Here is a 27,155-nt window from a genome sequence, read left to right on the forward strand (position 1 = left end):
ATCTGAATTGTCTTTCAAAAAATAAAATATCTAACCCTTTGGAATATGAAGATCAGCTTCAAAAGTGTAGAAATGCTGGGGCAGCCTTAGGATTTCTAGTAGGCCTTCTGTGCCTTCCGTAGTGCTTGCGATATTCCCCACAAGCTGCATACATTGTAAAGATACAAACCGTTTAAACAGGTTCTAGAATACAGATTTTTAAAAGCATATATCCACAGCCTAAATTATAGTAATTGTGTCATACAACCTGAATTTATTGTTTCACAGATACCGAACGGTGCTTACTTCCAGCTGTTTGTCCATAGGCTTGTAATCTTGGTTTCAGAACGGTCAGTTCTGCTCAATTGATAGCTGCGCACAGTCCTCTTGCAGTTTGGTTTGACTACAATAGACTGCATTCAGCCAGTTGCCAGCACGATACATTGGATATGCCCCATATTTTTGTCCCTGCTGGGAGTCTCTGTAAACTCCTTCTATCAAAGACACAGCCCGGAAAGTGAGGAGGGCTGCGGCACGTAGAGACAGCCCAAATCTCCCTCCCTGTTCTGCTTGAGGATCCATGCAGCCGTCTTGCTACACGGGGTCCTAAGACTCCCAAGTGTCTTTCTAAGGGAGAAATGGGACTGGTGTGTGAAAGGAGAATCTGGGAAGAATCCATCTCCGTTTGGCTACCACCCAGTGGATTCTAAAGGATTGCTATTCCCTGTTCTCATACTCCCAGGGCTGCAACTACAATAAGACCAATTCCACACTAGAGCTTTAATCCTGATTTAACTCTGTCCCCAAACTGACTTTCTACACTAAAACCATAGAATCATAGAGTCATCAAGTTGGTTTCTATGATTCCAGTGTAGAAAGTCAGTTTGGGGGATAGAGTTAAACCAGGATTAAAGCTCTAGTGCACAATTGGTCTAAGTGTTTAATAATGGGATTTCCAACAGCACAGCAATACACATAACTGGAAAGGGGACATCTGCTCTAACAACTAGGCAGGCTCAAGCCAGCAGTTCTAAAAGTTTTGCTTTGAGAACAGCTATTCAGACATCCATGTCCGAAATACAAGAATTGGTGCTTCTAGTCATTTGTTTATGCTGTGAACAAGATTTTTAGAGCCTACTCCGATGGAGATGCACTAGGTTCTGTGGTGCTGTATAACAGCCTTTGTGCTTCTCCTGTTTAACATTAAACATCTCTTCCTTACAATGACAAAGGCAGACATGTAACAGTGAAACGATATCGATCTTTTATCTGCCATCCTCTTTAGAAAGCTATGATGATTTATTTCTAGGGCACAGATAACAGTCTCGCCTTGAATAGCAAGCAAGAGACTTTGGCAGAGCCAAAGACTTAGCTGTTTGTTTGCTCTGCTGCCTAATGACCAGAAGTTAAATGCAGGGAAGTTGGATGTGTTATGAGCTGTCAGTGAAAGGAATATTCCAAAATTTAGCTGGTGGTCTGGGAGGATGGTAAAGGATTTGCATCTCAAAGGGAGGATGCCTGTAACAGGCTCACACATTTCAACCCAGATCCCTGTTTAATAAGACAGAAGAGAGGAAGTCTTGAGACAGGTGAAGGAAAGAACTATATGGGGTGGCTCAGAAGCAGATATCATGCACTTTCAGAGGTGTGTGATATTCTCAGAAGTAAAAAGATGCACACTGCAGACACGCCTAAATCTGTGTGCTGTTTTTGTTCTTGTGGGGGGTCTTTACTCTCCTAAGTTGTGGATCACTTATAAGAAATAGAGGTTCTTAGGGCAGACATTGTCCAGTAAGCCACTCCCACAACTGTTGTTGGTTTTGGTAGAAATGGGTGGCACTCTAAGATGGTCTTGGGTAATTCCTGCATGTTTCCCCGAAGTACTTGTATGTTGCTAGCACGAACATTTCTTTCTCCTCTCTTCCCGTACCTTAGGCTGTGCCTCAGGTGGTAACTTGCACTTAACTCCATCCCACTGTTCGTTTGGTCTCATCTTCCCACTTTCCACTGCTTCATAGATCACTGAGGTTAATGTCTGAAAAGCCACCTCCACATTTTGGCTGGTCTTAGCTGACGTTTCTATGTACTTTGCCCCCAGCGAAGATGCCAGTTTCTCAGCCTCTTTTTGCCCAACTTTGCGTTCAGCCTCCAGGTCGCTCTTGTGGCCAACCAGCACAAAGACCACCTGACAAGGCTTGACAGTCTCCATAACTTCCTGATGCCACTTCTTGATGCTCTCAAAAGATACTCGGTTGGTCAAGTCAAACATCAGCATTCCACCTGCTGAGTTGCGGTAATACGAACGAGTCACAGATCTACGTCACAAGAAAGGAACACCTGGTTAAGGATCTCCATTCTCAGTTGGGTCTCCAAGTAGTCATCTCGTATTCAGTTTTTATCCTGCTATTCCTTTAAGGGGCTAGATGAGGGGCTGATTTCTATGTGCCAGAGTCATCCACAAAGAACTAAATATCTCCTTCCCTGAACTGTTTCCTTGTGGGAGAGCAGCACAGGAGGAAAGGCTAAAACTCCTTTATGGTGCCGCCATCCTAACTAGAGTGAAAACAATGTAGATGATAACAGAGGACAAGCCACTAATGTTTTAACTGATGAAGTTTATAGGTTGGGTCTGAGATCCCCCTCTTGTGACCTTTGTGTTCTGGGAATCATCCCTAGGCATATCTGGTTCTACCTGCTTCCTTATTTTTTACGGGAGCCTTTGGAGATAAGTTAAGCTGATCAACCCAAAGTCACCTAACTGGGGAACATCACGGTTGAGTAGGGAGCTTTCTCAGTCCCAGTTTGACAGTGCAGTATGTCTATAGGCCATGCTCTTCTTAGAAGTTTCCAATTTTGTTTTCCTCCCTCCCCTCCCCCCGCCCCGCTTTTTTGCATTTATCCTCCCTGTTTCCTTGTTTACCTCTAGTATGTAGCTTCTATGCAGCTTTAATCTTAGCGTTTCTCACTCTCTGTTATCTACTTGAGCAAGGAGTGTGGATGAGGGAGTGGTGAGAAAACTCCAGGGGCTTCTTAGAACTCTCGAGGCTTTCAGATGTTTATTTTGAAATTTGAAGATAGTTGGAAGATTTATTTTTTTTATTGAGGGGGTTAATGCTTTTTTTCTTAATGTTAAAAACAGTTATAGGGTGGGTGCTGGTGGTTTGCTTGTATAAGGGGAGCCTGGGTTTTTAGTATACTAAGATAGTAGGCAGGCAATTTGAAGTAGCATATTCTGTTGCAATTGACAACCCGCCAGCGTCTCTTTCAAGAGTAAATTTATATCGGTGCGGCAATTAAGTTGGGCTTTCCCAGCAGCTGGTGGTTTTAAAATTCACCCCCCCCACACACACACAGTGTTTTAGCAATAGGTGTGTAGCTAGGGGCACCAAAGAAGAGATACAAGGACTCCTTGAAGAAATCCCTTGGCACCTGTCGCATCAACCATCACCAGTGGTCTGACCTAGCCTCAGATCGCAAAGCATGGAGGCACACCATCCACCAGGCTGTCTCTTCCTTTGAGAACGCACGCATAGCTGGTCTTGAGGACAAAAGGAGATTGAGGAAGAATCGCACTGCTACAGCACCAACCCCAAATCAGACTTTTCCCTGCAGCCACTGTGGCCGGACCTGCCTGTCCCGCATTGGTCTTGTCAGCCACCAGCGAGCCTGCAGCAGATGTGGACTACTGCACCTTGCTTAAATCTTCGTTCGCGAAGTCAAGCCGAGAGGGTGTAGCTAGGGATGCTAGCCCCCAGGTGGTGTTGGAAGGATACTGGTTTTGGTGGGCCAGGTCTGTCTTTAGCGCAGTGTACTAGGCTTTAACACAGGAGTGCTTCATGGACCTAACGCGGTTGCAAGACAGCGAACCTATACAGAGCCAGATTTCAGTTAAAAAAACAAAAACGATTCCTTTATTTTAGAAATGCATACTTGATAGTGCAGGATAGAGAGACAGACAGTTTCTATTCTATCTAGCTAGGAGATGAATGTGGTTGCTGAGAGGCATCCCACTTCTCTCCATCTTGTGCGCATGGAAAAGAGTGGGAAGAAGAGAAGTTTTCCCTCGGAGAGGTGAGCTGTATTTCAAAGGGTACAGTGACAGAAGAGTAAACAGGATGCTACCTAGAGTTTGCCTGTCTACATCTGCTACTCTGTGGTCAGTTGCTTCTTGGAGGCTGAAGCTCTGGGATGTTGCATCTGGTTCTTCTAACAGTTGGGCCCTGAGGATCCCCTGGAATTACAGCTCATCTGCAGACTACAGAAATGTGTTCCCCTGGAGAAAATGGATGCTTTGAAGGTATTGTGGGATTGTACCCGCTGAGGTCCCTGTCCTCCCCAGGTCCATCCCCAAATCTCCATGAGTTTCCCAACCTGGATCTCGCATCCCTACCTTCCAGTTTGGTGTAGTGGTGAAGTGTGCGGACTCTTAGCTGGGAAAACCGGGTTTGATTCCCCACTCCTCCACTTGCACCTGCTGGAATGGCCTTGGATCAGCCATAGCTCTGGCAGAGGTTGTCCTTGAAAGGGCAGCTGCTGTGGGAGCCCTCTCCAGCCCCACCCACCTCACAGGGTGTCTGTTGTGGGGGAGGAAGGGAAAGGAGATTGTGAGCCGCTCTGAGACTCTTCGGAGTAGAGGGCGGGATATAAATCCAATATCTTCATCTACCTCACAGGGTGTCTGTTGTGGGGGAAGAAGGTAAAGGAGATTGTGAGCCGCTCTGAGACTCTTCGGAGTGGAGGGCGGGATATAAATCCAATATCTTCATCTACCTCACAGGGTGTGTGTTGTGGGGGGGGGGGGAAGGTAAAGGAGATTGTGAGCCGCTCTGAAACTCTTTGGAGTGGAGGGCGGGATATAAATCCAATATCTTCATCTACCTCACAGGGTGTCTGTTGTGGGGGAGGAAGGGAAAGGAGATTGTGAGCCGCTCTGAGACTCTTCGGAGTGGAGGGCGGGATATAAATCCAATATCATCATCATCATCTATCCCCGCCGGTGGCTGGAGGGGGCCTGACAGCGCTATGTGTAGCCCTAAGCCTTTTAAATTTTGTAACACAGCTTTACAAATTTTATAATACGGCACCTACTGCCCTTTTATTATAAATTTATAATTTTAACGAAATCTCTTTATTGGTTTACTGATTTTATTGATTACATTATATAGGATCACAGGGATTTAAAATGGGTAGAAAAAAAGAGTTGGCCTTTCAATTCTACTCCAAAACAAAGGAAGTTAGACACTTTATTTTTGGAATCGAAACCTCTAATAGATTTCATACTTTGCCGGACAAATGGCCAGAAAACGATGTTATTGAGGGGACAAGGTGGGCCCTATATGCAGAAGAAGCCTATTTCAGATTCTAGTGCTGACCTGGTATCAAAGAAATTCTGTTCTTTGGAAATGAAGCGGCTGGGGAGAATGATCTAAAGGGTGGGGAGATATAAACATTCCTAGTCTCACAGCCATTCTTAACAGCTGCAGCTCTTCAGAAAATTCATGATAAGGTTAATTCCCTGGGTGACCAAACAGCCTCCTTTCTTTCACTGGAAACTGGTGTTTAAAAAACAACAATCTTATTTCTCTAAATAAGTTACCATATGTCCTTTTTTTTAGAGACCATGGTGTCCATTCTCTTTTGGGCTGTTTAAAAAAACCTGATGAATATGTCCTCTTTTGGGGTTGGAACATTAGGAATATTCCTAGTTAGTGGCAATTGTCACAGCTTAAATAGTAGGGGGTAATTAAAATGAGATTTGTCATAGTGATCATTTGTTTGAAGTAGTCAGTTGGGTAATAAGTCTTCATTTCTGCTTTTCAAAATAAAGCAACCTAACTAAATAAGAGTAACAGAGGCTTTTTGCAAGGGTTTTGTGTTAAAAAAATCCACTATTTTCTTTTTTCTTCTACGGTCCTTATGTAAAATTTCTCTGTCCTTTGCTTTATTTGTCCATTTAAGTTTTCTTGGCATAATAAATAGTGTATAAAGAACATCTAAGGTATCTGTTGGACATGGCTGAGTGAAGATTTGAACTCTGCCCCACTCCCCTGGTTTAATTCCAGTTCTCTTATGAAATGAGTTCATAGTTAAAAATTATTTTACTTTTATTTAATTGCTTCATTCATACGCTTGCCTTTCTCCCCAGTGGGGACCCAAAGTGGATTTTCCTCTTTATTTTAGAGCAGCTTTGTGAGGTAGGTTATTTTCATCTCTGTCATCACCAACACCGCTGTCGGGTAGATTAGGCTGAAAGACAACGATGGGCATAAATTCACCCAACAAGCTTCCATGGCAGAGTGGGGATTTAGGCTGTGGTCTTCCAGATCTGACTTGCTAACCACTACATCATATGGGCTCTCAGTTAATAACTTAATTTTTAAGTTAATGATGATAAAAGCGGCATGAAATATAATACAGCAATAGATAGTTGCATACAAATAGTAAACAAAATAGCGGTAGAAAACAATTTCTGGCGTAAAATATTTTTTGTGTCAGATCCATAACATATATTAAAACCATAACAGAAAAGGTCCCACTGAATTTTTAATGCCTTCATCTACTTCCTAAAAGTAGGCAAACTTTTGCAGGGAGGGTATTCTGCAACCAAGGAGGGGAGGGACGGTGGCTCAGTGGTAGAGCATCTGCTTGGGAAGCAGGAGGTCCCAGGTTCAATCCCCGGCATCTCCAAAAAAGGGTCCAGGCAAATAGGTGTGAAAAACCTCAGCTTGAGACCCTGGAGAGCCGCTGCCAGTCTGAGCAGACAATACTGACTTTGATGGACCAAGGGTCAGATTCAGTAGAAGGCAGCTTCATATGTTCATAATATATGTTCAAGGAACCACCCCCTCTCTCTGTTAGCTCTCCACTTACCTTATTCCCAAGTAGGGGTACTTGAAGCAAGGCTTGCAATGCTTGTCTTAACTGGTTGGCAGGTTGTTGTGGGTCTTACATACCCAGCAAATATGATGCCACTTTTGTACAAGGAAATTCTGTTAAGATTCCAGCAGACCTATAGGTGGAGGGGATCATCTAATCCAGGGGTGGCCAACGGTAGCTCTCCAGATGTTTTTGCCTACAACTTAGGGGAGGGACGGTGGCTCAGTGGTAGAGCATCTGCTTGGGAAGCAGAAGGTCCCAGGTTCAATCCCCGGCATCTCCAACTAAAAGGGTCCAGGCAAATAGGTATGAAAAACCTCAGCTGGAGACCCTCAGCTGTATAAGGGTCTGGATGGACCAAGGGTCTGATTCAGTATAAGGCAGCTTCATGTGTTCAACTCCCAGCCATTGGCCATGCTGGCTGGGGCTGATGGGGAAAGGAAAGGTCCCTTGTGCAAGCACCAGTCATTTCCGACTCTGGGGTGACATTGCTTTCACAACATTTTCACGGCAGACTTTTTACGGGTGCCATTGCTTTCCTCAGTCATTTACACTTTCCTCCCAGCAAGCTGGGTACTCATTTGACCGACCTCGGAAGGATGGAAGGCTGAGTCAACCTTGGGCTGGCTACCTGAATTCGGCTTCTGCCGGAATCGAACTCAGGTCGTGAGCAGAGAGTTCAGATTTCAGTACTGCTGCTTTACCACTCTGCTCCACAGGGCCACTGGGGCTGATGGGAGTTGTGGGCAAAAAACATCTGGAGAGCTAACGTTGGCCACCCCTGATCTAATCCAATCCCCTCCTCAAGGAGCAGGGAGAATAAACAGAACAGGGACGGTGGGACGGTGGCTCAGTGGTAGAGCATCTGCTTGGGAAGCAGAAGGTCCCAGGTTTAATCCCTGGCATCTCCAAAAAAAGGGTCCAGGCAAATAGGTGTGAAAAACCTCAGCTTGAGACCCTGGAGAGCCGCTGCCAGTCTGAGAAGACAATACTGACTTTGATGGACCAAAGGTCTGATTCAGTATAAGGCAGCTTCATATGTTCAACAGCTGAGAGATGGCTGTCCAGGCTCTGTCTGAAGACTTCCAGGGAGGGAGAGCCTAGCCACTAGTAATTGGTTCCATTGTTAAACCACCTGTACTATTCAGGAACTTTTTCTAATGTTCAATCAAAATCTGCCCTCCTGTAAAATCCATTAAATCTACTTTTGTTTTCCAGAGTGGCAGAGAAGAATTCTTTGCCCACTTCTCTTGAACAGTCTTTCAGGTATTTGATGACTGTAATCATGTCTCTCTTCAGACATCTGGCTAAACATACCTAACCACTTCAGTGCTCTCTCAAAGGACTTGTTTTCCAGACCTGTGCTGGTTTTCTCTAAACCCTTTCCAATTTGTCTACATCTGTCTTAAAATGTAGCACCCAGAGTAGGGTACATTCCTCCAGGTGAGGTTTGACCATGTCTGGTTCTCTAGTATATTTTTTTATAAAAATACATTTCTATCTACATATATCAAGCAATTGGCAATCCATCTAAATGAGCATAAAATACCATATTCTAGCATGAAAGTTAGCATCACAAAATAGCTGTATTTTGACCAAGTAGCCAGCAGAAGCAGTTAATGGGGATTTCTCTGGGCAGTGATTTCCGCTGGGTCAATACTGTTACTAAGCAAGATGTGCTTTGAGTTCTCATCAACCTAACCATTCAAGGGGAGGTGAATGGTACCTTTTTAGCCAGTTTGGACTCCCTGGAAATATTTGTTCATTTAAGCAAATGGCAGACATCTGCACCACCAAGGTAACCTGCTTGCTTAACCTATACCCTTTTTCATGATCAAGGCTGAGAGGATTTCCTAATCTTGTACAATGAACTGGCCCTTCCGTGGAGATGGATGTAGCTAAGCCATGTTCAGACCACACACAGAATGAGGTGACAGCAGAGTCCTAAGGTGGTTTTTAATTTTTCTCTCTGGAAAATATTAAAGCAAAAAGCTTGCACAGTAGGAAGGAGATTAGGGGAAAACCTTCCTTCCTGATGTGTGAACAGTATTTAAATGTAGCGTTTCCCACTTTGAGAGCCAGTTTGGTGTAGTGGTTAAGTGTGTGGACTCTTATCTGGGAGAACCGGGTTTGATTCCCCACTCCTCCACTTGCACCTGCTGGAATGGCCTTGGGTCAGCCATAGCTCTGGCAGAGGTTGTCCTTGAAAGGGCAGCTGCTGTGAGAGCCCTCTCCAGCCCCATCCACCTCACAGGGTGTGTGTTGTGGGGGAGGAAGGGAAAGGAGATTGTGAGCCGCTCTGAGACTCATCGGAGTGGAGGGTGGGATATAAATCCAATATCTTTATCTACCTCACAGGGTGTCTGTTGTGGGGGAGGAAGGTAAAGGAGATTGTGAGCCGCTCTGAGGCTCTTCGGAGTGGAGGGCGGGATATAAATCCAATATCTTCATCTACCTCACAGAGTGTCTGTTGTGGGGGAGGAAGGGAAAGGAGATTGTTAGCCGCTCTGAGACTCTTCAGAGTGGAGGGCAGGATATAAATCCAATATCTTCATCTACCTCACAGGGTGTCTGTTGTAGGGGAGGAGACTGAGACTCTTCGGAGTGGAGGGCGGGATATAAATCCAATATCTTCATCTACCTCACAGGGTGTCTGTTGTGGGGGAGGAAGGGAAAGGAGATTGTGAGCCTCTCTGAGACTCTTCGGAGTGGAGGGCAGGATATAAATCCAATATCTTCTTCTTCTTCAGTCTCCAGCAACACAACCTGACACCTCAGGATTCTGTTGCATGTGCAGACCAGGCCTAATTTCCACATGAACTGTAGGCTTGGTTACTAGAGGGCTGTCTTTCTCCCCTCCCTAGTCACCCCACATTTCTTTCTTCACTCCAATACACCAGAGTTCCTCAATCCCCGGGCTGTGGACCAGTATCGGTCCATGGCCTGTTAGCAACCGGGCCGTGAGCTGTAGAATTATTTCATTATACATCACAATGAAAGAAGAATTTATATCCCGCTCTCCACTCCGAATCTCAGAGTGGTTTACAATCTCCTTTATCTTCCTCCCCTGCAACAGACACTCTGTGAGGTAGATGGAGCTGAGAGAGCTCTACCAGAAGCTGCCCTTCCAAGGACAGTTCTGTGGAACTATGGCTGACCCAAGGCCATTTCAAGTGGAGGAGTGGGGAATCAAACCTGGTTCTCCCAGATAAGAGTCCACACACATAACCACTGCACCAAACTGATAGAAATAAAATGCACAATTGTGTCATCCCAAAACCATCGCACCCCCACCCATCCCCCGGTCCGTGGAAAAATGGTCTTCCACAAAACCAGTCCTTGGTGCCAAAAAGGCTGGTGACCGCTGCTCTATGCCCTGCTTTCTCATCTTTCAGCCTTTGTCCTTTCAGTAGAACACTTCTCCTTTCTTCCCTGCCTTAGGTTTGGTTTTTGATTAGTCAAATGGACTTCTCACATCTGTACCAGAAGATGCACTCCTTTTTGGCATTCCGTGATGACTTATTTCTACTAAGCAATTAGCCAAAGGGATGGGATGAAGGACCTTTCTGCTTTTTAAATAAATAACACGTGTGTGTTCTTGAGGACAAGCCTAAACCATTTAATCAATGCAGTCCTCAGACTCCCCTCCCCGATCTTTTCATAAGGGTTTTCTGACCTTTCAATCAGCTTTCCGCAGTCCTGCTTAGCCAATTCACCCTGTCCATGTCTTGCAGACTTACTTTTACAGCTTCAACAGCGGGGGTTACGTCAGGCATTCAGGAGAAATGGAGTGAGGTGACAGACCTGAGGAACGGAAGATTGTGTTCACTTAGCGTGAAGTCTTCCTTCTCAGTGGTCCCGAGTGGGTCAGTCCTGACTCTCTTGGGAATCAACTCCTCCTCTCCATAGGCAGGGCCAGCAAACGATTAGTCCAGGAGAGGGGACTGTTCCCCTGTACTTTCTGTTCATCGCCAAGCTGTCCGACTTTCTAAGGAACCTGGAAGCCTTATCTCTAGGAAGGAAGCATATCGTAACAACTTCCCCCCTCCCAAAACCGTCCATTAAGGAGTCTCAAGACATTCCAATTCAATTTCCTTTATTCAGGAATTGCAAGTATTAACCTTTGCAGAACCAAAAAAACCCATTTTGTAACCACTAGGGTTGCCAAACCCAGGTGGGGGCAGGGGATCTCCCGGTTTGGAGACCCTCCCCCTGCTTCAGGGTCGTCATAAAGCAGGGGGAGGGGAGGGAAATGTCTGCTGGGAACTCTATTATTTCCTATAGAGATTTATTCCCATAGAAAATAATGAAGAATTGATACGCATGTATCTGGGGCTCTGGGGGGGGGCTGTTTTTTGAGGTAGAGGCACCGAATTTTCAGTACAGCATCTTGTGCCTCTCCCTAAAATATCCCCCAAGTTTCAAAACGATTGGACCAGGGGGTCAATTCTATGAGCCCTCAAAGAAGGTGCCCCTATCCTTCATTATTTCCTATGGAAGGAAGGCATTGAAAAGGTGTGCCGTCCTTTTAAATGTGATGGCCAGAACTCCCTTTGGAGTTCAATGATGCTTATCACAGCCTTGATCTTGGCTGCACCCCAATGTCTCCTGGCTCCACGCCCAAAGTCTCCTGGCTCCACCCCCAAAGTCCCCAGATATTTCTTAAATTGGACTTGGCAACCCTAGTAACCACACACTCCACCATGTCTCTCCACATGGCGTCCAGCAGGTTTTATGCAACAAAACTTGATTTCCCCTCAAGTCAGCCCATTCCATCACAGAGACGGAGCAGATCCAAAAAGTGGGCGGGGAGGACTGACCCACTCTGTGACCACTGAGAAGGAAGACTTCACAGTAAGTGAACAGAATCTTCTGTTCTCCAGTGTTCCCAGCAGTGGGCCAGTCCTGACTCTTGGGACGTAATACAGCAGTTCCCAAGGGTGGGCCTGCTCAGTCTCCAGAATCAGACTACAGATTGAAGCACCTTTCTACAAAAAGCTCCCTCCGCCGAGGCAATCTTATCTATCATCCTCATCATCTTCATCCTCATCATCATCATCATCAGTTTTTATTTATATCCCGCCCTCCCCGCCGAAGCAGGCTCAGGGCGGCTAACAACACAAATCGATACATACATTGTACAGTATTTAACAGTGCTAATTTAAAAGTTTAATTAAAAATCGATTAAAATCCTAAAATAATAAAAATTAATTGATATATTGGTGCTATTATACAGATGGTGATCTTACTTAGCGGTCTCTTTCTTAGTCGGTGAAGGCCATTCGGAACAGGATGGTCTTGCAGGCCCTACGGAACTGTTCAAAGTCCCGCAGGGCCCGCATTTCTTCTGGAAGCTGACTCCACAGCTGTGGAGCCATAACAGAGAAAGCCCGAGTGCGGGTGCTCTGTAGTTTTACCTCTTTTGGCCCGGGAATAGTCAGCAGGTTCTTCCCTGCTGACCTCAGTGATCTCTGGGGTTCGTACGGGGAGAGACGGTCCCTAAGGTAGGCAGGTCCTCGGCCATATAGGGCTTTAAAGGTAATAACCAGCACTTTGTAACGAATCCGGTACATAACTGGCAGCCAGTGCAGTTCACGCAACCCCGGTTGTATGTGTTCCCACTTTGGGAGCCCCAACAACAGTCTGGCAGCCGCGTTCTGCACCAGCTGCAGCTTCCGGGTTCGGCACAGAGGCAGCCCCATGTAGAGGGCGTTACAGTAATCCAGTCTCGAGGTGATCCAGTCTCTACACAATAGCGTAGACAGTAATCCAGTCTCTACATGATAGTGCTTTGTTAAGGAGCGGACCGAATGCCGGGTTGCTGCTCTGCACACCGCTTCCATTGAAGGAAAGGACCTATAGACTGCCGACGTAGCAGCCCCTCTTAAGGAGTGAGCCATGATTCCTGATGGGGGTTCTAGGCCTCTAGCCTTGTAGACTTCAGCGATACAACCCCGCAACCGTCTACTGATTGTCGTCTTGGAAATGGCCTTCGCAAGTGATTTGCTACTAAAGGAAACAAACAAGGACTCAGAGGTCCGAAAGGGACTTTGTTCTGTCCAAATAAAAGCTTAATGCTCTGCGAACATCTAGGCAGTGCCACAACTTTTCTTTTTCGGGTTTTGGATTTGGGCAAAAAGAGGGAAGAACAATATCTTCTGACCTATGAAAGAACGAGTTAACTTTTGGCACAAAGGCAGGATCAGGCCTCAAGACCACCTTATCCTGATGGAAAACACATAAATCTTTGTGCATGGACAAAGCTTTCAGTTCGGATACTCTGCGGGCCGATGTAATTTCCAAGCAGAGAAATAGCCTTAAACGTTAACAGTTTTAAACTACATGCAGCCATCGGTTCAAATGGTTTATGACAGAGAGCTTCTAATACTACATTCAGATTCCATGAAGGAAATCGATGTGTTTGTGGCGGATTAATAAGAGTCACCCCTCTTAAGAAACATCTAACGTGAGGATGGCCTGACAGCTTCTTGCCCCTCTTATCATCCCTTACTGCAGATATCGCTGCTACCTGCCGTCTAAGGGTGCTAGTGCTGAGACCCTTCTCCAAGCCCGCCTGAAGGAAGGCTAGCACTTTGGTAACTTTAGTAGTCATAGGATCCATGTTGGTTCCCTTACTCTACCTTGTAAATGTCTGCCAAGTAATATTATAGACTCTATTGGTGGAACACCATCTGGAGGCTAGCATTGTATCCACCACCTCTTTCTGGTAGCCCAATTCTATTAAGCGTCTCCGCTCAACCTCCAAACTGTGAGTTTTAGCATCTCCAATTGAGGGTGTAATGCCTCTCCTTGACTTAATAGGTCCTTCCTTAAAGGTAGAACCCAAAGTCTGCACACCCCCAGCCTCATTAGGTCCTGGAACCAGACCCTCCTTGGCCAGAAGGGAGCTATGACTATTACTTCCGCCTTCAGTTCCTGTACCCTGAGTAGAAACCTCTGCAACACCTATATCGGGGGAAAGGCATACAACAGAGTCCTGGGCCACTTTGCGTGTAACGCGTCTGTGCCCATGGATTTCGTGTCCTTGACATGAACTGCAGAACCTGATTGTTTTGCTCTGATGCAAACAGGTCCACCTCTGCAGTCCCGAACCTTCTGCAGATTTGTTTGAAAATTGTCTTGTTCAGAGACCACTCTGCTGGGTCTAGTGTCTGTCGACTGAGCCAGTCCGCTAACACGTTTTCTTTTCCTGCTACATGTGTCGCCTTCAGGGATAGCAGGTTTATTTCTGCCCATTCCATCAGGAGAGTTGCTTCTCTTTGAAGAGCCTTCGACCAAGATCCCCCCTGCTTGTTTACATAGGCTTTCGTCGTCATATTGTCTGTCTGTATCAGTATGTGATGGCCTTTCGCCGGTTCCACAAGTTGAAGTAAGGCCAGCCTGATAGCCCGTAACTCCAAGAGATTTATGCTGTTGGAGGTCTCCTGTTTGAACCAACGGCCTTGTGTCATTGTTCCTTCCACATGTGCCCCCCAGCTGGCATCTGTTGTCAACACAGTCCGGATCGGTTCTCTCAGCAGCTGCCCTGTACTGAACCGGTGCAGAGCCAACCACCAGTTCAATGACTCCTTCACTTGCTTGAGCACTTTCACTTTGGTCATTTTCTTTTGAGCTACGGCCTTCTAAAAAGGACGTAGGAAGGATTGTAACGGGCGCATGTGGAAGCGAGCCCATTGTACCGAATCCTGGCACGAGACTAGGATCCCCAGTAGTCTCGCTAAGGTCATCACTTCCGCGATATCTGATTTCAGTACTGACTGCACTAAGTGAGTCAATTTTTTGTGTCGATCCTGAGTAAGAAACACTCTGTCCTTCTCTGTGTTGATCTGTGCTCCCAGGTGAACAATCAACTGTGTTGGAATGAGAGAGCTCTTCTCCTTGTTTATGACAAATCCATGGGACGACAGCATTTTTATCGTCTCCTCCAGTGCTGCTTGTGTCTGTGAGAATGATGGTGCTTTGACAAGGATATCGTCTAAGTACGGAAAAAGCAAGATTCCTCTGAGTCGTAATGCTGCCACTAAGGTCACTAGTGTTTTGGTGAAGACCCTGGGTGAGGCTCTTAGGCCAAATGGCAATGCCTTGTATTGAAAATGATTTCCGTTGGAAGAAAATCTCAGGAATCTTCAATGCGTCTGTGCAATCGGTATGTGTAAATAGGCCTCCGAAAGATCTATTGATGTCATAAAGTCCCCTTTTTGAAGGGTTAGGAGGATATTACGTAGGGTTTCCATTCAGAACTTCTTTGTTGCTACCTTTCAGTTGAGCCATTTCAGATCTAGAATTGCTCTCATGCCCCTGTTCTTTTTTGGGACTATAAAGAAGACTGAATAGACTCCCCGCGATTTTTCCTCCTCCGGGACCGGTTCTATGGCCCCTATGTTGAGAAGATGGAGAATAGCCAATTGCAGAAGATTGTGCTTTTGAGGGGACTTGTTCCTGTGGACTTCCAGGAATCTGTCCCACAGGAGGGAGTTGAACTCTAAACTGTAGCCCTTGGTCACTGTCTCCAACACCCATTTGTCTGACACCGTTTGCCTCCACACTTCTGCAAAGTGTTGGAGACAACCCCCTATTGCTGCTGGGGCTTCGACCCAGGCACAGTCATGCATTATTGCCCTTCCTTGGGCCTCTGGATGACTGTCCTTTGAACATATATGAATATATGAAGCTGCCTTATACTGAAACAGGCCCTCGGTCCATCAAAGTCAGTATTGTCTACTCAGACTGGCAGCGGCTCTCCGGAGTCTCAAGCTGAGGTTTTTCACACCTATTTGCCTGGACCCTTTTTAGTTGGAGATGCTGGGGATTGAACGTGGGACCTTCTGCTTCCCAAGCAGATGCTCTACCACTGAGCCACCATCCCTCCCTTTATTGTTGAATGGCGTGGACCTAGTGCTTCGGGATTTCTGCTGCCATCTAGCCCTGTAAGTTTTGGGATAGGATGATTTTGGATCTCTCTTATGGTCCCAAAAGGGCTGGAACCTCCTGTTATCCTTGCCCCTCCTTTTGGATGGAAGTCCCTTCTTTTTGTCCTTGTCCTCTATCAGGTATCTCTCTAGACCTTGCCTGAAGAGCAGTTCCCCTTTGAATGGGACTGCTGCCACCTTGGCCCTTGTTGACGGGTCCGCGTCCCAGTTTCTCAGCCAGGTATTCCTTCGAGCTGTCATGCTTGAGGCCATGGCTCTTGCAGATTGCTGCATGGCATCCAGGGTAACATCAGCCGCCAATGCGGCAGTCAGGGTGATCTTTTTAAACTCATCCTTGACATCCTTAGGCAGGCCTTTTTCAGACTTAGACAAATCTGAGACCCATGAATATATCACCCTGGATGCTAGGGATGCTGTCACTGACACTTGCAGTGAGTTGGCTGATGCCTCAAAGTCCCATCATAAGGCCTGTTCAATTCTCTTATCTGTAGGGTCTTTAGGTGTCATGAGCCCTGACGAGGAGGAGCTGGAAGGGTTAACAGACCTGGAAGAGTTGCCAGCCAGTTCCTCAGCTGAACAAACAGCAGCTGGCCCATCAATCACTCTCCAGGCACCAGTGTCAGCTGCCGACGATCAATCTCCTCCGAGCTCTCCTCCTCCCATCTCAAGAGTTCGAAGCAGGGTCCAGAAAGAACTTTCAGAGCGAAGACATGAGGCATGCCGATGTTTCAGATCTCTCAGCCCTGAGTTCTAGCAGAGTCACTGCCACCCAGGGAGCAGGCTGATTGAAACTCCCATGTAGCTCCCACCCAGGACCTGGTAACCTTGTGGAAGCAACAAGTCTATTCTCTGGCTTGCATCCACGCTCCTTCCTGATTCCTGATCCTGACCTGCTTGATTTCCTTGGCACCCTGAACCTTTTGCCTTTTGGACATTAACTTCTGATTCCGGTTTGTGATTCTGCATTGGTGACTTGGCTCCTGCTTGAATTCCTGGACTTTTACCTTGGACTGGCTTTGGACTGCCTGCACCCTGAGAACGTGACATTAGGTGTGCCATCTGCATCCAGGGGGAGGAGGAAAGAGGAGGCAAGACTATTAACTGGGTCATCCACTCTGGGTAATTTTATGCACTTCATTGCCTCTGGAATTAGAGTGTAGAACTTGGAAAAGGCTGAATGGGTTGCTTTGGGTTTAGCTGGGTGTTCCCATTCTGTTCGTATAACCGAGAAAAACCCTGCTGGCAGAGGTACCAGCTGTGGTTTGGACTTAGCCTTAAGAATGGTCTTCTCTGATCCCTCAGGAAAATCTACTTTTTCGTCATCCTAAGCCTTGGGGTCATAGTTCAGTTCTAAGGCTCTAGTAATTTTAGGAAACAGACGTGGGTAGATGTCTGGGGGAAACGATCTGTTCTGAGGAGCTTGGATTATCTCCTTCTCTTCTTCCTTAGAGGAGGAGAGTTCCAAATCCTCAGACTCATTCCCTTGATCAGAGGGTGAATATTCTTCCATACTGTCCCTACGTCTCTTTTTATTCTGTGGTCTAGCAGAATCCTCCTCCTCTTCACAATGCCTGGTCTTTTTGGCATGTTTCTTGGGTTTAGGGTTGGGATTCTGGGTAGAATCCTCCTTGGATGAAGACCGCACTTGACTATTTGCTATATCCAAGCAAATAAGTTTGCCTTGGCATCTTCCCCTGATAGGTCCACTACTGGGCTTTCTATTCTGTCTTCCTGAGAGAGGGGATCAGACAAGTCCAGGTCACTAGGGGCTTCCATATTCTTGGCCTTGGGAAATTCAGAGGGCATTGCCATTTTGTCTTCCTCCAGTGTACTGCAAGGAAGAGAAAGTATGCACAAAATGGCCACCTTTCCTGCCAAAATTTTCCCCTGTCCCTTCTCTACCCTGCAGGCACCTCCCATGCCTTGCTATTAGGGTATGCTGTTTTTTACTTCCAACATAACTTTCTCCCCTTCTTTGGGTATAGGCCTAACAGCCTCCCTCCTGGGGCTTACTTTTAAACAGCCCTTCTATTTCTTTCCAGAAACAACAAAAAAAAAACCCTTTAACTGGGGTGACTGTGATCTTTTTCCACTAGGGCTCCCTAAGACCCAGTCATCTCAGCGATTGGGGATGGGGGGGATGAAAGGAGGAGTGCTCCTTAGACCTTCCCCGGGTGCCACTAGGGGTCACCAACCCCTGCCATCCACCCTGTCGCTTGCCGGATCCCTGCTTCCCTGGGTCGCTTTTGACCCTACCTGTCTCGACGCACCTCAAAAAGGGAGGGTTCTCGGCCGTCCTGTCCATCTCAGGCACGCTGCCGGGTCCGGGCAGGGGATCAGGTTGCTGGAGCTGCTGGCGCGGTTGCCACCGCCTTGTTCCCACTCTTAAATTCGCCCGCGGCTCTCAGCTACGTCGGGCAATGCTTGGAATGGAGCGTCCTCGTTGTGGGGCTCTAGGCGGCGTGGGGAGGCTGCAGTCGCGGTCCTGGGCTTCCTGGGCTCTGACCGACCCCAGGGGCTTCTCTGAAGCTGAGGGAAGGGGGGAGAGAGAGAGAACTCCGTCCCTTTCCTTGCTATTCCTGGTTTTTTTTATCTTTTTTTTTTAAGTTGAGCTCAAGAGCTCAGCTGGCACATCCTGCTCTGGAGGCAGGGCCAAGCAAAACTGAAAGTAGAGGGGAACAGCCCCGCCTCCTGGACTAATCATTTGCTGGCCCTGCCTGCGGAGAGGAGGAGCTGATTCCCAAGAGTCAGGACTGACCCACTACTGGGAACACTGGAGAATGTACTTCACCGCTTTAGGTTGCCAGTGGAAGTCGTCGTGATGGATAACATTTTACAATGTGCCTGTATGTTTTTAAAAGTCTCTGCAAGCAGAAAAACAGCTCAGCAGATTAAAGGGATAAGAACAGAACATTTCTCCTTGTTGCTGGTTTTCTTACATGCATGAATCTTCTGACCCGGAATGCCGTTTCAAGCGTTTTCTCCATAGAAAGTGTATCATACTAAGAACTGGGTTAAAATCCCTTCTCTGCCATAGAAGCTTGCTGATAACCGTAGGCCTGTCACACACTCTCAGCCCTAACCCACCTCACGGTGTTGTTGTGTATATAAAAAAAGAAAAATAACATAAGCTGCCTGAGGTGCCCGTTGTGCTAGAAGGCAGGATAAAAATGAAATAAATACATATTTTTTTATCTCATTCACACCTCAAGCCTGGTCTAACCATTGCTGCACTGAAATGGTAGAACAGACTGTAGCGCCTCAGAATGAGGTGAAGGATGATGTCTTAATTTGTCCCTGTAAGCAGAAAATTAGCACCACATTGCTAGCTATGGTTGCCAACCCCCAGATGGACCCTAGAGATCTCCCAGCAATACCACTAATCTGCAGGATACATCTGAAATCCCTTCCTAAATCTCCAGGAATTTCCCAACCTTGACCTAGCAACTCTAGCTATAGCCTTTGTCTCCAATATATGATTTTTTTATTTGTAGGGATTTTGTTTTATGTGGGGGAGCAGAAAAGGGTGCCATATGCAAACACCTGGCAGCTCATTTTGGCCCCCTCTGCATTTTACCCACTTGTTCTCTTGTATCCATGTACTGGGCTGGAGTGGAGTTTTAAGAAGAGCCAAGAGAAGATTCACCATTTGGCATCTCTGAGGTTCATATCGCTATTGGTTCATTCCCCCACACTAGGGTTGCCAATCCCCAGGTGGGGGCAGGGGATCCCCCGGTTTGGAGGCCCTCCCCCCGCTTCAGGGTCATCAGAAAGCGGGGGGAGGGGAGGTAAATGTCTGCTGGGAACTCTATTATTCCCTATGGAGATTTATTCCCATAGAAAATCATGGAGAATTGATCCACGGGTAACTGGGGCTTTGAGGGGGGCTGTTTTTGGGGGTAGAGGCACCAAATGTTCAGTATAGCATCTAGTGCCTCTCCCCAAAACACCCCCCAAGTTTCAAAAAGATTGGACCAGGGAGTCCAATTCTATGAGCCGCAAAAGAAGGTGCCCCTATCCTTCATTATTTCCTATGGAAGGAAGGAATTTAAAAAGTGTGCCGTCCCTTTAAATGTAAGTAAGTAAAGTAAAGTAAAATTTTATTTGTATCCCGCCCTCCCCCGCCGAAGCAGGCTCAGGGCGGCTAACAACATTTAAAGGTAAACAATACAGTAATAAGTTATTAAAATCACATCAAAACCAATCAATAGTTAATTAAAACATTTCTAAATTTAACACTATTTAAATCTGGCAGTAAACATTATTGTTTGACGCTATGTCTGTCAGATGATGTAGTGGTGATGGATCCCTAGACCAGACCATTTTGGCGTTTCCTTTATTGTGCACCTGTAATTCAGTCGTTGATAAACGCCTGTTTAAAGAGGGCGGTCTTGCAGGCCCTGCGGAACTGATCCGCAGGGCCCGCACTTCCTCTGGGAGCTGATTCCAAAGGTGTGGGGCCGTGGCGGAAAAGGCCCGAGTGCGGGTGTTTTGAAGTTTAACTTCTTTTGGCCCAGGGGTAGTCAATCTGTTTTGTCCTAGTGACCTCAGTGCTCTCTGGGGCTCATATGGGGAGAGACGGTCCCTCAGGTAGGTCGGTCCTTGGCCATATAGGGCTTTAAAGGTAATGACCAGCACTTTGTACTGGATCCGGTATACAATCGGCAGCCAGTGCAGTTCGCGCAGCCCCGGCCGTATATGCTCCCATCTTGGGAGACCAAGTAGCAGCCTGGCTGCCGCATTCTGCACTAGCTGCAACTTCCGGGTCCGGCACTAGCCGCCCCGAGCCACCTGGTGGGAAGGGTGGGATACAAATTACAAATAAATAAATAAATAAGTGTGATGGCCAGAACCTCCCTTTGGAGTTCAATGATGCTTGTCACACCTTGATCTCGGCTCCACCCCCAATGTCTCCTGGATCCACCCCCAAAGTCCCCAGATATTTCTTGAATTGGACTTGGCAACCCTACCCCACACGCATACACAAACCGACCTGAACCGTTCTTGCCCGGCGGTATCCCAAAACTGTAGCTTGACGCGCAGGCCAGGTCTGATCTCCAAAAAGTGAACGTAAAAATCTATCCCTACGGTTTGACTTGTCGACTCCAGGAAGACCCCTTCGGCGTAGCGCTTCAGGAGAGAGGACTTGCCCACAGTGGAGTCGCCCAGCATGATAATCCGGAACTGGTAATGCCAGGCAGAATCCGCTGCCATTTGGAAGCTAGGAAAGGAAGGCACAGAACAACCCACAGTGAGATCAAATGCAAACCACTCCCACTCCTGAAAAGAAAGATTGTTCAGCCCCAGCAAGTATAAGAAGTGAGCTATGGCAGAGGTAGAATCTTACTGGTTGGGGCTTGTTGGAGAAGCAGCTGGGTTGATGTCAGCAACAGCCTGCGGCTGCGAGCTGTTTCACTCCATGTTCAGGCAAGCAGCTGCTAGGCTAGCCGGGATGTTCGTACTCAACCCCACCCTGAATGTGCTGTGCTTATGGAGGGAGAAAGCCAGGCAGAGAGAGCACATATCGTTGGCAGGGTAATTAACACAGCAACGGTGCGCAACCTGATGATAGCAGATAAAGGTTTATTTAGGGATTAATACAAATGATAGCAAAAAGGAGAGACAGACATAAGTTCCTAAGTACATCTCTAGGTGAGAGAGAGGGTAAGACTGAGTGTGGCACTTCTGAGAAGAAGGGGGGGAGGATTGCCTTAGCAATCTGGAGATGAACATATGAAGCTGCCTTCTACTGAATCAGACCCTCGGTCCATAAAAGTCAGTATTGCCTTCTCAGACTGGCAGCAGCTCTCCAGGGTCTCAAGCTGAGGATTTTCACACCTATTTGCCTGGACCCTTTTTTGGAGATGCCGGGGATTGAACCTGGGACCTTCTGCTTCCCAAGCAGATGCTCTACCACTGAGCCACCATCCCTCCACTGCTCTCCAGGGTCTCAAGCTGAGGTTTTTCACACCTATTTGCCTGGACCCTTTTTTGGAGATGCCGGGGATTGAACCTGGGACCTTCTGCTTCCCAAGCAGATGCTCTACCACTGAGCCACCATCCCTCCACTGCTCTCCAGGGTCTCAAGCTGAGGTTTTTCACACCTATTTGCCTCGACCCTTTTTTGGAGATGCCAGGGATTGAACCTGGGACCTTCTGCTTCCAAGCAGATGCTCTACCACTGAGCCACCATCCCTCCACTGCTCTCCAGGGTCTCAAGCTGAGGTTTTTCACACCTATTTGCCTGGACCCTTTTTTGGAGATGCCAGGGATTGAACCTGGGACCTTCTGCTTCCCAAGCAGATGCTCTACCACTGAGCCACCGTCCCTCCCCAGATAGTCAAAGAGAGAAGATCCTGACCTCACTATTATATCTAATTGTCTTCTTGATGTCCCCTTCAGGGTCTTCTCTTCTTTGTACACCAGACATCACCTTTTCCAACACACATCATCTACATTGAAGAGGAAGAAGAAGAGGAGATTGGATTTCTACCCTGCCCTTCGCTACCTGAAGGAGTCTCAGAGCAGCTTACAATCGCCTTTCACTTCCCCTCCCCACAACAGACACCCTGTGAGATAGGTGGGGCTGAGAGAGATCTCTAAGAACTGCTTTTGGGCAGAACAGCTCTCGGAGAACTTGTGGCTGACCCAAGGCCACATCAGGTATATGTGGAGGAGTGGGGAATCAAACCTGGTTCTCCCATATAAGAGTCTGCACACTTAACCACTACACCAAACTGCCTCTTTGCTATCAGCACCATTTCCCCTCCTCTGGGAAAATAATATCCTTGAGAATGCATGCCTGGGAAATGCTTGCTGCATTCTAAGGAAGAAAGCTCCCCTTCTTAATAATTCAGACAGTGTGGTGTAGTGATAATTCAGATGCCGGATTCAAATTCTGCCCTTGCTCTGAAGAACATAGGGTGACCTCTCAGCCTAACCCTCCTCACAAGGTTGTTGTTAAGATAACACAGGGAAAGGGGAACCATGCGTATTCTACTGAGCCCCTTGAAGAAATGGCAAGGTAGAAATGTGACAGACTGACAGACGGTATATGTGTGTATGGTTTTTTTTTAAATCCTAAAGAGACAAACCCTCAGTCTTACGACTGGAAAGATCAGATTGTTTGCATTCGATGGGCAAGATGGTGGAGAAGTTCCTCTCTCAAATCTCAGCTGGGGCTGGGGGGGTGGGATGGTACATTTGAGGCTCAATAGCAGTGTGTATTTTCAGGTCTCATATTCAGTCTCTGGTATTTCCAGCTATAGGAATTTGAACATATGAACATATGAAGCTGCCTTATACTGAATCAGACCCTTGGTCCATCAAAGTCAGTATTGTCTTCTCAGACTGGCAGCGGCTCTCCAGGGTCTCAAGCTGAGGTTTTTCACACCTATTTGCCTGGACCCTTTTTTGGAGATGCCGGGGATCGAACCTGGGACCTTCTGCTTCCCAAGCAGATGCTCTACCACTGAGCCGCAGCCCCATTCATGGCTCTCCAGGATCTCCAGCTGAGGTTTTTCACACCTATTTGTCCGGACCCTTTTTTGGAGATGCCGGGGATTGAACCTGGGACCTTCTGCTTCCAAGCAGATGCTCTACCACTGAGCCACCATCCCTCCCCTAACATATGAAGCTGGCTTCTACTGAATCAGACCCTCGGTCCATCAAAGTCAGTATTGTCTTCTCAGACTGGCCGCGGCTCTCCAGGGCCTCAAGCTGAGGTTTTTCACACCTCTTTGCCTGGACCCTTTTTTTGGAGATGCCAGGGATTGAACCTGGGACCTTCTGCTTCCCAAGCAGATGTTCTGCCACTGAGCCACCGTCCCTCCCACAAGACAATTTGTGTTGTCTAAGACCCTGGACAGGTGCTGCACTTACTTAATAGGAGAAAGGCCACCAGGGTAGATAGACCATGTTTTGCATGTAGACAGTCTCAAGTTTCATTCTTGGTATCTCCAGTTCAGATTCTTGGGCAAGGCATTTTTCCACCTGACCCTGTCACTCCAAGTAGGTAAGCAATGCTCATCTAGAGCGACCAATGGTCTGATGGTAAGGCAAATTCATCTGCCTGTGTCCCAATAACTTGTTGGTCCATTGATGCCACCACACCTTGCTGATTTTTACCTTAAGCATCAATGGGGCAAAACCAAGAGTGCCAGTCCTTGGATAGAAGGATCCTTGCCTTCCACAGCACTTCCACTTGAAAATCCCCTCGTGTCCAGTTAGCCAAATTGCCCTTGAATGAGGTATGGGGGGAATTTATAAGGTGAGCAAAGATGGCAAATGTGCAGGGTCAGTAACCTATGTATACAGGAGGCAGTCTACCCAGGAGCCCTTCTAAATAGTTAAAAGGGCTTTCATTAGAGAAATAGTTCAAGCATACAAGAATAATAATTCACTCAGCAATCATACAGCCCTCGGAAAATCAACAGGGAAATTGGATAGGGAAACAAGTATGGGAATAACACAGGGGGAATACTGTACCGATCTCAAAGAATCCAAAAGCACGAGCCAATTGCAATGACAGTAAGGGAAGGGGGAGCATGAAATGACCAGCATATCTCACAAATAATGGGCCCAATACTGATCAGGTATTTGGGGGTAAGCCCAGATACCTGATTTTTTTAAGCAGCAAAGCTGGGGGGTACCGCAAGAGACACCCCGGACCAGCCAAAACCCAGCCTTCTGATAGAAGAAGAAGAAGATATTGGATTTATATCCCGCCCTCCACTCCGAAGAGTCTCAGAGCGGCTCACAATCTCCTTTCCCTTCCTTCCCCACAACAGACACCCTGTGAGGTGGGTGGGGCTGGAGAGGGCTCTCACAGCAGCTGCCCTTTCAAAGACAACCTCTGCCAGAGCTATGGCTGACCCAAGGCCATCTCAGCAGGTGCAAGTGGAGGAGTGGGGAATCAAACCTGGTTCTCCCAGATAAGAGTCCGTGCACTTAACCACTACACCAAATTCATGTCCTGGGGCACCAGGGTATGGGTGAGCATAGCCCATTAATGGTGGGAAAGGGGGTCCAGGGCTATTTGACACTACCCCAGAAATGGCTCCCAAGGAAATCGGCAGGAGGATTAATGGGCGTCGATAGTTTTACCTATTGCAAACCATCGCTAAAACAAAGAAATATGAGTGGTGAATTTAGCGCCAAATTGCTATCTATTGTAACACCAGAGGCTAACGATGGGGAAGGTCTACATGACTGGATTAAGTCCTTGACAGTGATAATCTTTCTGGGTGTTTTCATTGTGTCAGATCCTTGCCTGGATGGTCAGCAGGAACAGTCTTTTGTTAGGTATGAAGATGTGACAGCAAGCCCGTTGTTGACTGTTGGTTCCTTTATTTGCATCTCCATGGCGCATCCGGAGTACGTGAGCATCTCGTCTTGCCCTTATGGCATTTGACAGGATTGAGAGTTGTTGTTTTAGGACATCACAGGAATATGGCTTCTCTGAAGGCTGCTTCTTGGTGCTATCTTCTGATGACAGGAACGCAGTTGCAGTCTGCAGGAGTGGGCAGCTCTCTAGGGAAGCGTGATCTGGAGTCCTTCTCTGCAGGAGAAGCTCAAACAGTCATACCAATAGCAGGAACAGGCAAGGAACTGTCTGGATCCTGGCTTGAGAGCACTGTTGCATGATTCACACAGGATAAATGTCCATACTGGGCAGGCACAAGTGCCTAATACTTAAAGTTCAACAAGACTGAATGTCCAGTAAGGCAGTTATCACCACTACTATGGCGACGCCAGCCTATCGCCTCCAGCCTCAGCGAGGGCTGCTAAATACACATTAGTCTCTTCGGGGGTCTAATACGGTAGATGAGCAGGGGACCACTGCAGATTTGAAGTCTTTCCCAATCACACAGGCACTAGAGAACGTCACAGCAAACTATAGTGCTTTATTTACCAAATAGGCTTTAACTGGGGGATGGGATGTATGTACAGAGGCTAGTTTATATCTTGTAGGAATAACATTTCCTATACAGTATGTCGGCTAGACCCTCCAGCAATGCTCTGAGGTTTTGCAGGGTACACTCTCCTAAACTTTAATCCGGCTGGCCTCTTGGGCTTTGAGTGCCTGGCCCCTCGAGTCGTCTGGTTTGACAAGCCCCAGCTCTCCTGACTCCCTCAGACCCACGGCTCTCCCTCAGCCGCCTTATAAACTCCTCGGAGCAGTGTATCATATGTCTGTGACCACTAAGGTCTTCCACTTAGACACTCTCTGTCACCTTCCTCTTCCTCAGAGGGCACTCGTGACCTAGAGATATGCCTCACGCTCAGCCACCTGGCTGATCTCACAGTGTGTATATAGAGCTTCACTTCACACCAAGCCTCTCTCACACACTCTTAGTCCAACTCTCTCTTTCTGACCGTTTCTTTTTGACAGTTACCCTCTTAGCCGTTAGCTCAGCTTCTCCATTAACCCTTTGATTCCGTCACAGCACTATGCATGTGGGTTTAATGATAAAAGTCCATAATGGCTAAGAGTGAAGAGTGAGCATAGTCCATTAATGGTGGGAAAGGGGGTCCAGGGCTAATGGTACTACTCAATTTTGCAACTGAAATGCTACCTTTGCACTCGGCTTTCAGCTGTTTTAAGCCCTTTTCCTTTCCACAGTTTCTTTTTAGGTATGTGATCTGAAATGTAACCTAAATTTGCAAGGAGCTCGTAATCGGGTCGTGATAGTTTCTTTTCTGAAGGGGGCAAAATATCAAGTGCTGTTCTCTCTGTCGTATGAATACGTGAACCTACCTTACCCTGAGAGAGGCTGTTGATCTATCAAGGTCACTTATTGTCTCCTCTACAAGGTCTCAGGTGGAAATCTTCCATATCCCCCCATTACCTGATCTTTTAATTGAAGATGTCGGGGATTGAACATTGGACCTTCCTCCCCTAAATCCATACCATTGAAAGTGCCTTGTACCAAGTCAGAATAATGGTCTGTCAAGGTCAGCATGGACTAGTCTGACAAGCAGAGGCTCTCCAGGATCTCAGGCAGAAGTCATTCCCATGACCTACTACATGGCCCTTGTAGCCAAAAATATAAGGGATTGACACTGGAAATTTCTGCATGCAAGGTAAGTAACATAAACACTGATATTAAGAAGTAATATTAAATAATAATGGGTTGGACAAGGCAGATCAATTCCACTAGCTGGAGAGCATCTTGCATCAGGAGGAGTCTCCCTATGACTAAGGCATGTGCCTAGGCTGCTAGCAGAGTGATCTCTGACTTCCAGCCTAATAGAAACAAATGTAAAAATAATCACAAGAGGGACACCAAAAGTATAGAGACACAGAGAGAGAAATATCTGCTGCTTCTCCCTGAAATTGGTCAGAAG

At 47.0% G+C, this 27,155-nt stretch overlaps 1 protein-coding gene across 1 annotated transcript; it reads right to left on the bottom strand.

The window, feature by feature from the left end:
* Positions 1 to 1,704: 1,704 nt before the first annotated feature.
* Positions 1,705 to 21,111, bottom strand: LOC132586042 (ras-related protein Rab-39B-like). The gene is made up of 2 exons (XM_060257965.1): positions 20,800 to 21,111; positions 1,705 to 2,294 (listed from the first exon to the last, which is right to left on the bottom strand). The coding sequence occupies exons 1-2, from the start codon at positions 21,018 to 21,020 to the stop codon at positions 1,874 to 1,876; spliced, it is 642 nt and encodes a 213-aa protein (XP_060113948.1). The 5' UTR covers positions 21,021 to 21,111; the 3' UTR covers positions 1,705 to 1,873.
* Positions 21,112 to 27,155: the final 6,044 nt, after the last annotated feature.

The sequence above is a fragment of the Heteronotia binoei genome, chromosome 17 (assembly GCF_032191835.1).
Source record: "Heteronotia binoei isolate CCM8104 ecotype False Entrance Well chromosome 17, APGP_CSIRO_Hbin_v1, whole genome shotgun sequence".
Taxonomy (NCBI): domain Eukaryota; kingdom Metazoa; phylum Chordata; class Lepidosauria; order Squamata; family Gekkonidae; genus Heteronotia; species Heteronotia binoei.

Excerpts from the sequence above, each read along its gene's own strand:
- LOC132586042 (XM_060257965.1), bottom strand. The coding sequence starts at position 21,020 with ATGGCAGCGGATTCTGCCTGGCATTACCAGTTCCGGATTATCATGCTG. Across the intron at positions 2,295-20,799 it reads GCCGGGCAAGAACGGTTCAG|ATCTGTGACTCGTTCGTATT; the intron begins GTCGGTTTGTGT and ends CTTGTGACGTAG.